General features: G+C 52.3%; 1 protein-coding gene across 4 annotated transcripts; it reads right to left on the bottom strand.

Annotated features, from left to right (window-relative positions):
• Positions 1 to 241: 241 nt before the first annotated feature.
• ZNF672 (zinc finger protein 672) lies at positions 242 to 8093 on the bottom strand. Of its 4 annotated transcripts, XM_072763000.1 has the most exons (5): positions 7498 to 7992; positions 6180 to 7061; positions 4834 to 4890; positions 3949 to 4043; positions 242 to 2627 (listed from the first exon to the last, which is right to left on the bottom strand). In XM_072763000.1, exon 5 carries the CDS (start codon positions 2504 to 2506, stop codon positions 1139 to 1141), a length of 1368 nt encoding a protein of 455 aa, XP_072619101.1. In that variant the 5' UTR covers positions 2507 to 2627; positions 3949 to 4043; positions 4834 to 4890; positions 6180 to 7061; positions 7498 to 7992; the 3' UTR covers positions 242 to 1138. The 4 variants fall into 4 exon arrangements, with proteins under 4 accessions (XP_072619101.1, XP_072619100.1, XP_072619102.1 ...); XM_072762999.1 differs by lacking the exon at positions 6180 to 7061 and having other exon boundaries at positions 7964 to 8093; XM_072763001.1 differs by lacking the exon at positions 6180 to 7061 and having other exon boundaries at positions 7498 to 7627.
• Between the last annotated feature and the right edge of the window lie 4855 nt (positions 8094 to 12948).

Below are 12948 nucleotides of genomic sequence, written 5' to 3'. Positions count from 1 at the left end.
GCTGGGACACTAGAGAGGAATGAAGGTATGTGAGCAGGAATGGAGGTATGTGAGCCTAAGCCATATTCGTACACTGTGTTATCCGGGAGAACCAAATGTGTATGCCTGAGGAGTCTTGACTTTGCATGCAAAATCAAGGGGGCTGTACGTGCAAGATCACTGAGCTACCTTGAATACCTTAGGATCACTCCTAAGTCTGCCAAGACAATGGCCTCAGCTTTGATAAAGGAGGATCTTGGCATCTGGAACCCAAACAATCTTTATTTCTCCAGCCATAAGCAAAAAAAAAAAAAAATCGCTGGCCAATTCAGACTTTCTGTACTGTTGGCTCCATGTAGCTCAGTTCCCCATGGCTCCAAGTTTGATTTGGAAATCCCACTCTGAAGCTCCACTTGACAATACTCTGCTTTATGGACCCCATGGGGTCTCAGTTCAGGTCCCAAAGTTAATGTCCCTAGCTGCAGAATATTGCCCGGAGAGGCACTCTGATCTGGCACCGTGATCATGTCTGACCCATGGGGCAGGTGGGTGCTTTGCTGAGGGCTCCTGTCCACTGTCATGGTAGGTAGGCTTTCTCCCACAGGCTGCATACTTCTGGCATGAGATCTTTCACTGAAATGAGCGATCCCATCATCTGCCTACAAATCCCATCCCTCAGAGCCCAGGGAGAAAGCGGCAGAGAGACTGTCAAGTAGAACCAAGAGGCAAGATGACCACAAGGTGGGTGGGCTGTCGCTGTAGCCACATCTGTGGTCACTACCTGAAGAGGTGGGACGACAAAAGTCCCCAGGAAGAAGAGCGAGAGGAGGCCCAGGCTGGAAAAAGGGGCTGGGACAAGAGAAGATCCAGCACAGGTGGGAAGAGAGGAAAGAAACATCTGAGGGCACAGTGGCGGCAGCCGGCTTCTACGGGCCCTGGCTCAATTCCGAGGCTCCCTGCATCCACAGCGGGGTGGGGGGGGAGCAGGCAAGGCAAAAAGCGGGGGGACTGTGGCAGGGTTACCAGCGGGGGCGTGGGAAGGCCGCGGGCAGCCACGGTGACCTCGCGCGGGCCTCCGCCTGCCGGGTGCCCCAGTCGCTGTGCCAGCGCTTCAGTCCCTGCCCAGCCGCCTCCCAAGACGCTTCTCAGCAGGTGTCCCTCAACTAGGACACCAGAGGCCAGGCTTTTCCTGCTCTGCCTGCCTGGCGAAGAGGACTGCGGCTGCTGCGGTGGCTTGGGTGGCAGCGCCGGCGGCTCGAGCCCGGGCGTGGGCCCGCTGGTGCTGGGACAGCGAACGGCTGTGGCTGAAACACTTGCCACACTCGGCGCACGGGGCCGGCCGCTCACCCAGGTGGGTCTTGCGGTGCAGTGCCAGCTTGGAGCCCACGCCGAAGGCCTTGCCGCACTCGGGGCACTTGTGGGGCTTGTGGCCGGCGTGGTTGCGCCGGTGCACGTTGAGGTTGGACACGCACGTGAAGCGTCTGCCGCACAGCTCACAGCGGTAGGGCCTCTCGCCCGTGTGCGTGCGCCGGTGCTTGGTGAGGTCCGAGCGGTCGCTGAAGCGGCGGCCGCACTCGGCGCACGGGAAGGGCCTCTCGCCCGTGTGGATGCGCTGGTGCACCGCGAGGTCGGAGCGCTGCCCGAAGGCCTTGCCGCACGTGGGGCACGCGTGCGGCCGCTCCCCCTGGTGGCTGCGCTGGTGGCGCACCAGGGTGGAGCTTTCGCTGAAGCGGCGCCCGCAGTCCCCGCACGCGAACGGCTTCTCCCCCGTGTGCGTCCGCTGGTGGCGCACCAGCGTGGCGCTCTCCGGGAAGCCCTTTCCGCACTCGGGGCACGCGAAGGGCCTCTCCCCCGAGTGCGTGTGCAGGTGGCGCGCTAGTACGGAGCTCTTGCCGAAGCGCTTCCCGCACACGCCGCACTGGTGCGTGGCCGGCGCGGGCGGCGGCCCTGCGGACTCGCTGGGGCTCGGGGCCGCGCGGCCGCGGGCGTGGCTCCGTGGCCCCGTGTGGCTGCCGAAGGCCCGAGGGCCCTGCGCGCCGCGGAGGGGCGGGGGGCCGGGCACGGCGGGCAGGGCCCACGGGTGCGCCCGCGCCTGGTGGGAGCGCAGCGCGCTCTGCCGGAAGGCGCGGGCGCACAGGGGACAGCGGCGCGGCCGCTCGGGGGGGTGCCGGCGGCGCCGGTGCAGCAGCAGAGCCGGGTGGTGTGGGAAGCGGCGGCCGCAGGCGCGGCAAGCGCGGGAGCTGCGCCGCCGGTGCGCGCCCTGGTGCAGGTCGAGGCGGCCGCTGTGGCGGAAGCTCTGGCCGCACTCGCCGCAGATGTAGAGCGTCTGGCCCGCGTGGGCGCGCCGGTGGGCGCGCAGCTCGGCCGCCGAGGCACAGCGCTCGCCGCAGTCGAGGCAGCGGTAGCGGCCGTCGCCGCCGTGGGCGCGCTCGTGGCGCAGCAACACCGAGCTGTAGCGGAAACTCTTGCCGCACTCACTGCACACGTAGGGCCTTCCTGCCGCCGCCGCCTCTGATCCCGCGAGCATGGCGAGGGCTCGGCGGGGGCGCCCTCGGGATGCAGGCTGGGGCCAGGCTGGCCGGGAAAGGTGCCTCTCCCACTCCGGGGTCCACCTCCTCCAACTGCGTGGTACTCGGTTTTCCGAAAGCCTGCAAAGGGGGTGGCAGAGGGAGGAACGGGAGGCCTGGGAAGCTGGCTGGCAGACACCAGGTTCCTTCTCTTGTGGGCAGGCTCTGCAGCTTTTTCTCGGGTGGGCTGCAGCCAGCTTCACCCCTCACTCAGAGCCCTACAGGGAGAAAGTCGCTGTCAGCCACAGTAACAGCTGCAACAGCTACACCTTGGGGAATGGAGAGGCAAGCCCAGGGACCCTGTCTCTTATAACTTCCTCGGCCAGGGCCAGGCCGTCTCCCGGATTGCATTCTCCGAGAGGAGACAAAGCCATAGGACTCCTAGAATATGGGGAGGGGGGCCCTCATGCAACCAGGAAGGGCAGGAGGGATTCAGAGAGGGAGGGAGGGGATGAGGAATAGCCAGCCTGTTTTGTGTCTCGGCCTGGAGATGCACTAGGAAACACCAACGGGGGAGGGGCAATGAGAAGGCCCCTGGGCCTACATGACAGCAACACCTTCCTCTGTGACTCTGGTTTTTTAAGTCCCCAGTGTGAACCCAGCCAGGCCTGGGCTGGAAGGACAAGGAGGGTACCTGTGCAGAAGCAGCAGTCTGGGCAAAAGTCTCAGAGACGACTGGGGCCCGGGTAAGGGATGGTTATCTGAGAAACCCCAAAGTACTGCACCTTTGCTTTGGACAGCACCTGATAAATAAGCACTCCATGTCAAAGTTCCATGGCTTTGCCTTGAGAAAGCAACTCAGGACTCAGGAAAGAAGCAGAAAGGAACATGAATCATCCACAAAGAACAATATTGAAAGTTAATGGCATTATCCTAGGAGTGCTTTTCCCATCTTCAGGAAACATGGGGAGAAGGAAGGAGCATTCCTTCCTAATTCTCAGGTCATCCCAGTTGTTTGTAAACATTCTCCAGTCTTTTTTCATTGCCCTAGCTCCAGCAATCGGAGAATCCAGACTAGCAGAGAAGCTCCATTATGGAGACGGACTCTGATCTGCTGCCCTGTTTATCTCTGATGTTATCCCTGTATCTTTCTGACAGGTTGGTCCAGGTAGCTGTCTGGGGGCGGGCTCAGCCTTTCTGTACAGAACCTCCCGCAGGCCCCATCACTGACTGTTCTCCCCGAGGCCCATGGGTTGGTCCCAGCTAAATTCAGTGAAGATTAGATATAGCTTCTATAAAATATATATATATATAGGCTGTGTCACTCAACAGGTCAGGGAGAGGAAGCAAACAAAATGGTCAGCATTTTCTTATTGGCAGATAGAAACATCCTAAATACTCAGCTCTGCTTAAAACACCCCATAAATGGGATCCATTGAAAAAAGCCTTGAAAGCCACAAACCTCAGCTCTGCAGTTTCTGCTCCCTCCACGATGGGCAGGAGTGGCCACTACAGGATGTTCTCTTCTCATGCCTTTGTAACAGGATGTTCTGTACACTGCAGGGTGAAGTAAGAGGACAACATGAATTTACATTGAGCAAAGGGGACAGAGGCAGGGAGAGATAGAAGAGGGGAGTATTTCCTGGAGGGAAAAGGGTATTGCCTTAAAGGACATTTTCAAATATAAAAAACTAAAGAATATCATGAATCACCCCCTCACCTAAGCATCTACCTACATTTTGTTATTGTTTCATCTGTCACACTCCTCCACTCCCACACTTTCTCTCTCTCTCTCTCTCTCTCTCTTTTTTTTTTTTTGATCTGCAGTGTTTTAAATCCTAGACACCTTATTCACAGATACGAGATTAAGCAAAAGCTACAAGCAGGGGAAGGAGTCCCTCTGCAGACCCAAAAGCAGTCTTTAAAGGGAGCCCATCCTTCCAGAGGGAACTTTCGGCCCAGACACTTGGGCTGTCGATTCTAGGCTGTCAGTTCAAAAGAGTGGTTGCCCTCCTGTGAATAAAACCTTCCCTCAGGACTCAAGTGTTTGATCCAAATGCTAAAGAGAGCAATGTGCATACTAATGAGGGCTCCACATCACTTGGGGGTCTCCAGGGACCATGGAGACCTCTCAGGCCAAGTTTCTGGGAACCCACCCTCTGTCTCCCAGGGCACATGCCCAAGGAAGGCAAGACAAATGCACAAACAAAAACATGCCTACAAAAATGGCATTTACACAAAGATACAATTTCCCCCCATTACAAATGTTAGGGAAGACAGACCCTGATCTAGGGGCTGATTTGGTAACTGAGTGCCAGAGTACAGCCCTCAGGTCTCTCTTGTGTACCTCATTCCATGATGTAGTTTGCCCTGGAAGCAAAAGGGTCTGTGAATGGGAGGAAATCTGAAAGAAAAAAAAAAAAAAAAATATATATATATATTATGGTACAAAAAAATTCTAGACTATCCTAGACACTTTCCCAATTGAGAGTCTTCAAGTTGTTATATATTTATTTTAAGTAAATAAGTACAGAAGGAAACAGGAATAAGTACCAGGGCTTGGAAAGAGGGAAGAAGGTAATTATGAGTTGGCAAAAAGTCCTAATAGTTCAATACTTTAAAATATTTTAGAAAAAATAAAATATTTTAGTACTTTTCAAGCATTTAATACTTACAAATATTTGCAAATATTATATGTGTAATTAATAAACAGGTACTAAGATAAGCTAATGAAAAAATTAACGTTCACAATTGATTAAAAATAAACTTCTGAATTTTATATATCACTTTATTTTTTTGTTTCTTTTTTTTTTTAAGATTTTATTTATTTATTCATAGACACAGAGAGAGAGGGGCAGAGACACAGGCAGAGGGAGAAGCAGGCTCCATGCAGGGAGCCCAACGTGGGACTCGATCCTGCGTCTCCAGAATCACACCCCAGGCTGCAGGTGGCGCCAAACCGCTGCGCCACTGGGGCTGCCCTTTTTTGTTTATTTCTTAATAGATGTTGCAGGTATTTCATGCCATATCTAACATATTACAGATTAGAGATGTATGATAATTCATCCGGATTTAGTACATTAACTAACAATCTACTATGAGAACATCTTAGTTCTTTTCCTTCTGAGTTGTATCCTTTGGTTAGTACAAAGATTTTCTTCTCTGGTTATCTGTTCTGCTGGGCCAATATTTCTGGGGCAGGATGAAGAGACAAGCGATCCTCCTTCTTGAAGCCAGAGCTGGGTAAAACTGGTACAGGAGTGGGGCTGAGGGCTGTCCCAGCTGTACTGTCCACTACAGAAGCCATGAGCCATATGTGACTGAGCGCTTGAAATGTGGCTGGTCCAAATTGAGATGTGCTGTAAGGATTACATACACTCCTGATTCCAAAGATTTAGTATGAATAAAGAATGCAAACTACCTCGTGAATATTGTTTAATGTTGTATGTTGAAATGATAATATTTTGGATATATTGGGTTAAATGAAATGTATTAGTAAAATTAACTGCCTACTTTGGGACTGTTCCACTTCTAGTTCCACTTGTAAAGCCCCTCTCTCTCTTTATCCAGGGCTCTGCTACAGTCACCCCTCCTCACAGAAGCTCTGCTGAGCAACTCCATAACCCACAGCCCCATCCCCTTTGCCTTTATTCTGAATAATCAATGAAAGTAACAAGAAAGTGATTCTCATACATTCTAGGAAGGTTTCAGCCCCTTTTCTAGGTAGGGAGGATGGAATCTAGAGCACCAGAATGGCTACTCCTTGCTTTCTTTTCTTCCATAACAGAAACAAGGTCCAGTACTTCAAAAGAAGTTGCCCCTTTCAGCTTCAGATTCAGTCCGACAAGTTTTCGGAAGTGCTGCTTCCCATCCCAAGTGCCCAAGCCTGATCGTGATCCAAATACACTCTTTTGGAAGTTTTGCCTTCACAGAGCTTTTCCTGTGCACTGGAAAGTGTGAAGAAGATAGGGATGTCGGCAGGGATAGAACATATATAGTAGGATAGTCTATTCCCTAGGTTCCTTTGACACTTGCCCAAAACTGCAACCCACAGAGGGCAAAGCATCGCAGAACTGGGATGTGGGAAGGTGTTTTACACCTTTTCTGGGACTAGCAAGAAGTTGGGCACATGGATGGCACTCAGTGCTTTTAAAAAATACATTAATTTGGAAATAATTCTTTCAAAAGTTAGGTTACAGGAGGAGGAGGCCTCTCTCCAGTCATCGTATCCTCCCTAGCCCTATCTGATACTGCACATACCGCAAGTAGTCTGCTTTGGTTTACTGAAATGGAACTGCCAACATCCATGAAAGAACCACAGAGGCAGTTCCTCCTTACTAGCTGTGTGACCTTGGACAGGGGACTTCAGGTGCCTGGGAAAACTCAGTAAAGGAAGCTATCCTAACGTTTCATATGAAAATAAGGTTTAGGAGCGCCTGGGCGGCTCAGTCGTTAAGTCTCTGCTTTCTGCTCAGGTCATGATCCCAGGGTCCTGGGATGGAGCCCCGCATCCAGCTCCCTGTTCAGCGGGGAGGCTGCTCCTCCCCTGCTTGTGCGCTATCGCCCCAGCGCTGTCTGTGTCAAATAAAAAAGAAAGAAAGAAAGAAAGAAAGAAAGAAAGAAAGAAAGAAAGAAAGAGAAAAGAAAAGAAAAGAAAAGAAAAGAAAAGAAAAGAAAAGAAGGTTAAAATAGGAGTTTTTAGGTTTTGCCCTGCTCAAGACAGTTCCTCTGAGGAGGGACCCTGAATACGGGTTCTGACTCCTGCCCCCTCCACCCACCCACCTCCCCCCCGCAAGGATTCTAAACGTTCTGCAAGAGTTTTGAAGTCCTTCCCCGACCCCCGAGGAACCCTTCTCCGCACGGCTGGAGAGCGTGGGCATTCCGTAGCCGCAGGCCACACCCCGGGAGCTGTCGGAGCCAGCGTGGAAGCGGATTACTCAGTTTCAGGCTAGTCGGTGGGGACTTAACCCGCAAGTGCACAAAGCGGTTCACCGAAGGAGGAACGCCGCACCTGGGTAGGTCGCGGCGCAGCCAATCCCGGGCGCCTCAATCTACTTTCGTCACGAGTTGCTAGGCAGGTTCTCCTTGGGCGAACCTTGCAGCCCCGGGTCCTCCCGCAGCTCCTCGCCCCTAGCGCCGGCCTACCCTGGGGGCTGGACAGGGCAGCAAAAACGTAGCGAGGAGCGGGGGCGCCGACGGAGCCTGGTGCTGACACTGCCCTCCGGATCCGCCTCGGCCTGGCCAGGTCCGCGTCGCGGGGCCGCCGGCCCCGAAGGTCACCGGGAGAGGCCGGCAAGGCCCGGCGGCCGCGGGCGCAGCCGACCAATCGCGCGTGCCGCACCGCCGCGGTCACTCGTTGCCGGGGCCGCGCTCCCGACAGCGGCAGACGCCAGCCGCCGGTAGCGAGGGGAGACGACGACAGTTGGGGGTCGCCGCCCCGCGCCAACCCTGCCCCCCCAGCCCCTTGGTCCCCTCACCGGTCGCCGACTGGCTCCTTGTACGCCGCGCAGCCCCCACTCAGCCGGCTCGCCGCCCCCGCCTCCCGGATCGCGGGACTGGGGCGTCGGAGGAAGGGGCAGGCGGAGCGCGCGGCCGCCGAGTGGGGCAGCTGGGAGGCGCCTCGAGATAGGGAGTCACGCTCCAGTCCCGCGTCCCCGGCTGACCAGTCGTCGGCCTCCTGCGGGCGGCGTCACCGGTTGCTGGGTCGTCTATCTGGAAGGCCTCAGAGCCGCCAGCCCCGGGCGGAATCCCAGCGGGGGGACCGGGCTAGCCCTAGGAGCCAAGCTCCGCCTCCCTCCCCGACAAGGCTCCGCCTTCTTCCCACGCTTAGCCAATCTCTGCCTTCCCTCCCGTCCGCCCGCCCCCCGGGCTGCTCCCGTCCAATCAGAGGAAGGGGCGCGCAGCGTGGGTCGGCAGGCGAGGAGTGCGGGTGCCCCCGCTGCTCTTGCAGCTGCTCGCGCTCCGGGTCCTCGCTCCTGCTGCCCCCCTCCACCCTGGGTATCGGGTTCCTGGCGTGGAGTAGCCGCGGGGTCCGCCCGACCAAATCGTCCCAGTGTTAGTGACTTTTCGTACCGCGAGGCCACACTCGGCACCCATTATCGCGCTTAATGCTCGCCACAGCCCTGCCAAGGAGGCTCCCACCAATTAATGACCCACCCAGGGGCGCACTGCCAGAGTGGAGGAGGGGAGGTCCTGAGCTGCTTTGCAGCCGCCTCTTCAACAACTGCTCGGCAGAGCTCCCAGTCCAAATGTCGAGGCTTCAGTGTCTTCCACTGCGAGATGCAAGTGCTGAGTGCTGCTTTCCGGAGATACGGTTGGTACCCTACTGATCATCTGGAACAGACTCCTCATCCCGGATGGCTCTCGGGATCATTCTTCACCTGCTCTAATCTTCCTTCCGAGGACACTTAGCACTGCCATGCTGCTACCTATCGGGAGCTTCTGTCCCTTTGCTCAGGAGTCCCCTAAATCACCGTCCATTCAAACTCCTAACGTCCTACCCCGTGACAGCATGGAATGCTCCTCTGTTTTCAACTCTAACTTAAAAAAAACAAAAACAGGGATCCCTGGGTGGCGCAGCGGTTTGGCTCCTGCCTTTGGCCCAGGGCGCGATCCTGGAGACCGGGGATCGAATCCCACGTCGGGCTCCCGGTGCATGGAGCCTGCTTCTCCCTCTGCCTGTGTCTCTGCCTCTCTCTCTCTCTCTCTGTGACTATCATAAATAAATAAAAAAATAAAACAAAAACAAAAACAAAAGTTTAGTCAGGTGCCATTTCCACCAATCTATGCTGGAATGCAGCTTTCCACCCTCACTGTGGAACCCTCTACACGTGGTGCAGTCAGAGGATGGCTGTCACCTCTGCAGTTAAAGGACAGGCCTTGTCTTACTCATAAGCCATGCCTGAAGCCTGAGCACCACACATCACAGGTGCTCAATGAGTGTTTGCTGGTCCACCTGTGAATATGATGTAAGGAGTTCAGGGGTGGCAGCAGCAGGCAAGGAACCAAAAAACGGACCCAGGATGCAGGCCTGGGGTGATGATGGCCTGAACCAGGAAGGGATGGATTTGGAGAAGTAGAAAAGGAAAACATGCTTGTAAAGTTCCATATGCAGATAAGGTAATGCTATGCAGGATCATTCCAAAGCCCTTCAGGCCTGAAGAATGGATTAATTAGGACATCTCTGGACTCACTGTTCAGCATTGATATGTGACACGTAGGCCAATTCCAGAGGAGTGACTAGAATACTGATAAATACATTATATAATTGAAAGGGCTGGGGAAACCATGTTCATGATGACTCTACACAAAATTTGACAGACTGTCATGTGAAAGAGGTCTGGATTAGACAACTTTTTTTCTTTAAGATTTTATTTGAGAGAGCATGAGCATGAGTGTGGGGGAGGGGCAGAAGGAGAGGGAGAAGTAGACTTCCTAAGTGGGGCTCCCTATGTGGAGGCTCCATCCCAGGACCCTAGGATCATGTCCTAAGCTGAAGGCACTTAACTGACTGAGCCACCCAGGTGCCCTGACAACTTTTTTTTTTTTTTTTTAAGATTTTATTTATTTATGAGAGAGAGAGAGGCACAGAGACACAGGCAGAGGGAGAAGCAGGCTCCATGCAGGGAGCCCAATGTGGGACTCGATCCCAGGACTCCAGGATCACGCCCTGGGCTGAAGGCAGATGCTAAACTGCTGAGCTACACAGGGATCCCAACTTTTTTTTTAAAAACAACTTTCTTTTGTGTAGCTATGGAGGAAAGAACTCAATGGAGAGAAAATGCAGGGAGGTGGATTTTTGTTCCCTGTGGGAGTCATTACAGAGGGGGATAATAATTGGAGCATGAATACTGAGTTTAGTGAAATAAAGAAGGTCAAGATGAAGTTATGTGCATATTTGTCAGTTTGAAAATATTTGATCTAGATGGTTGCCTTTCACTACAAATCTCCATCATTAAATGACAACTCCCAGTATGGTCCTGTAAATATTCAAGATATTTATGGAGGATCTACTATATGCCAGGTAATCTTCCAGTCATTGGGGGATACATCTCTGAAGTGCCAGATGAATCTCCCTAAAGTAAGCTCTGAGGGTGTCATCCTACCACTCAAAAACTGTTAAATTCTATATTAGCCATCAAATGAAGTCTACTCTTCTAGTGTAACATCAAGATCTTTTTCCTCCTGTTCCAACCTGTCTTTTTAGCCTGTTCTCTTCAAGCCTCCACTAAACAAGATCACTGCTCACCTACCTACATTTCTCTCAGCCTGGAATATACTCTTACTCCTCCACCTTTCTTTATCTGCCAAAGTCCTGCTTATCCTTCACAACTCTGTTTAAATGCCAATCCACTTCAAAGTGAAAAACATATTTCTGGGGATTCCCTGGATGGCTTAGCGGTTTGGCGTCTTCCTTCGGCCCAGGGCGTGATCCTGGAGTCCTGGGGTCGAGTCCCACATCAGGCTCTTTGCATGGAGCCTGCTTCTGCCTTCTGCCTCTCTCTCTCTCTCTCTCTCTCTCTCTCTCTCTTTCTGCCTCTCATGAATAAATGAATAAAATCTTAAAGAAAAAAGAAAAACATATTTCCTTTCTGACCACTAGAATTGTTCATCTAGAAATTCTGTAAGTATTTATCTGAAAATGTGTTGCCTTTCAGGCCACAAGACATATGAATACCTTCTGTATTTAATATCATTTATCATATACTTCAAAACTGTGTCTGTGTCTCATCTCCCCTACTAAACCGTAAGCTTAAGGGCATTCTTACTGAATGCACTTTTCCAAATGCCTGCTTATGTTCAAGGAAGTGAGTTGTTGAGTATTAGAGACAAAACAGAAACGGAGTCTTTGAGGAGTGTTGTGGGAAGACAGACCTCCATAGACTATACCTTCCCACGATATATCAGGTGTAAAGTGGTATAAAGCTAGAACAGGAAGAGTGGGACAATTCTGCTATAGGTCATCAGAAAATTTCATAGATTAAACATGTATCCAAGATTTTGTATCAGGATGATGATGCCAATTATTTCCATGTCCTGGGAGCTTTCTGCCAAGGTAGAGATACTGGGATTTGGTTGGGCAGAGAGATGGGATAAGCACGAAAGTAGTTTCCATACTCTTGCTCTAGACTGAGGACAAAATATTAGTATATGCAGATCAGAATTCTCTGGAGGATGCTGAGTGGGGCAGGACAGGAGTTCTAGAAAATGGAGATGTTGAGAAAGGAAACTCAAAGAAATTTGGCTAATTTGAAGAATCTCTCTCTTCCACACAAGTCTTTTTTTTTTTTTTTTAAGATTTTACTTTTTATTCATGAGACAAAGAGAGAGAGAGGCAGACACACAGGAAGAGGGAGAAGTAGGCTTCCTGCAGGGAGCCGGATGTGGGACGAGATCCCAGGACCAGGATCATGCCCTGAGCTGAAGGCAGATACTCAACCGCTGAGCCACCCAGGGGTCCCTCCCTTCCATGAATCTTTATTGAGGACACACTGAGTTTCACCTGCCTAGGCAGGTGAAATGTGCCCATAGCATGCCCTTACAGTGTGGTTAGAAGAATCTATGCCACAGTCAAGAGTTTAGGCTTCTGTCACTGGGCAGGGGAGGAGCCATGGGGCGTCAGGTTTTGTAAAAACTAGGAAGTTAGGGGATCCCTGGGTGGCTCAGCGGTTTGGCGCCTGCCTTTGGCCCAGGGCACGATCCTGGAGTCCCGGGATCGAGCTCCTGGCATGGAGCCTGCTTCTCCCTCCTCCTGTGTCTCTGCCTCTTTCTCTCTCTCTCTCATAAATAAATAAATACATCTTTTTTAAAAAAAAAAAGACTAGGAAGTTAGAGGTGAAAAGGTGAAGCTATGAGAGTGGATGACATTTCCCAAAGAGGCTGTGGGTGGGTAAGAAGGGAACTAAAGGTAGAACCCTGGAGCCCTAGCGTCTAAAAGGAGGCAGCTGTAGAAGGGGCAATCAGTAAGGACTTTTAGAAAAGTGACTGCTGGGCAGTCCCAGTGGCTCAGCGGTTTAGCGCTGCCTGCAGCCCAGGGTGTGATCCTGGAGTGATCCTGGAGTCCCGGGATTGAGTCCCGCATTGGGCTCCCTGCATGGAGCCTGCTTCTCTGTGTCTCTATGAATAAAATCTAAAAAAAAAAAAAGGGGGGACAATCAAGACAGGGTGAGTTTTTTTTTTTTTTTAAGATTTATTTATCTATTTTAGAGGCACACATAGAAGGAAAGAGAGAATCCCAAGCAGACTCTGCCCTGAGCACAGAGCCTGACATGGTGCTTGATCCCACGACCCCAAGATCAGACCTGAGCTGAAACCAAGGGTCAGACAAAACTGACTGAGCCACCCATGAGCCTCTAGACAGGGTGAGGTTTTGGATCCCATGTGAGAAAACGGTGGTCCATGCCTAATGCATGCATAAGCCCGGTAATATCATAGCAATGTCAGTCCATTGAGTTTGATCGGA

Source organism: Vulpes vulpes, chromosome 7 (assembly GCF_048418805.1).
Source record: "Vulpes vulpes isolate BD-2025 chromosome 7, VulVul3, whole genome shotgun sequence".
In the NCBI taxonomy this organism is placed as follows: domain Eukaryota; kingdom Metazoa; phylum Chordata; class Mammalia; order Carnivora; family Canidae; genus Vulpes; species Vulpes vulpes.
Note: the sequence above shows the minus strand (reverse complement) of the source record. Positions and strands in the feature narration are given on the sequence as shown.

Bases quoted from the DNA above. Each gene is read 5' to 3' on its own strand.
- ZNF672 (XM_072762999.1), bottom strand. From the start codon at position 2,506: ATGCTCGCGGGATCAGAGGCGGCGGCGGCAGGAAGGCCCTACGTGTGC.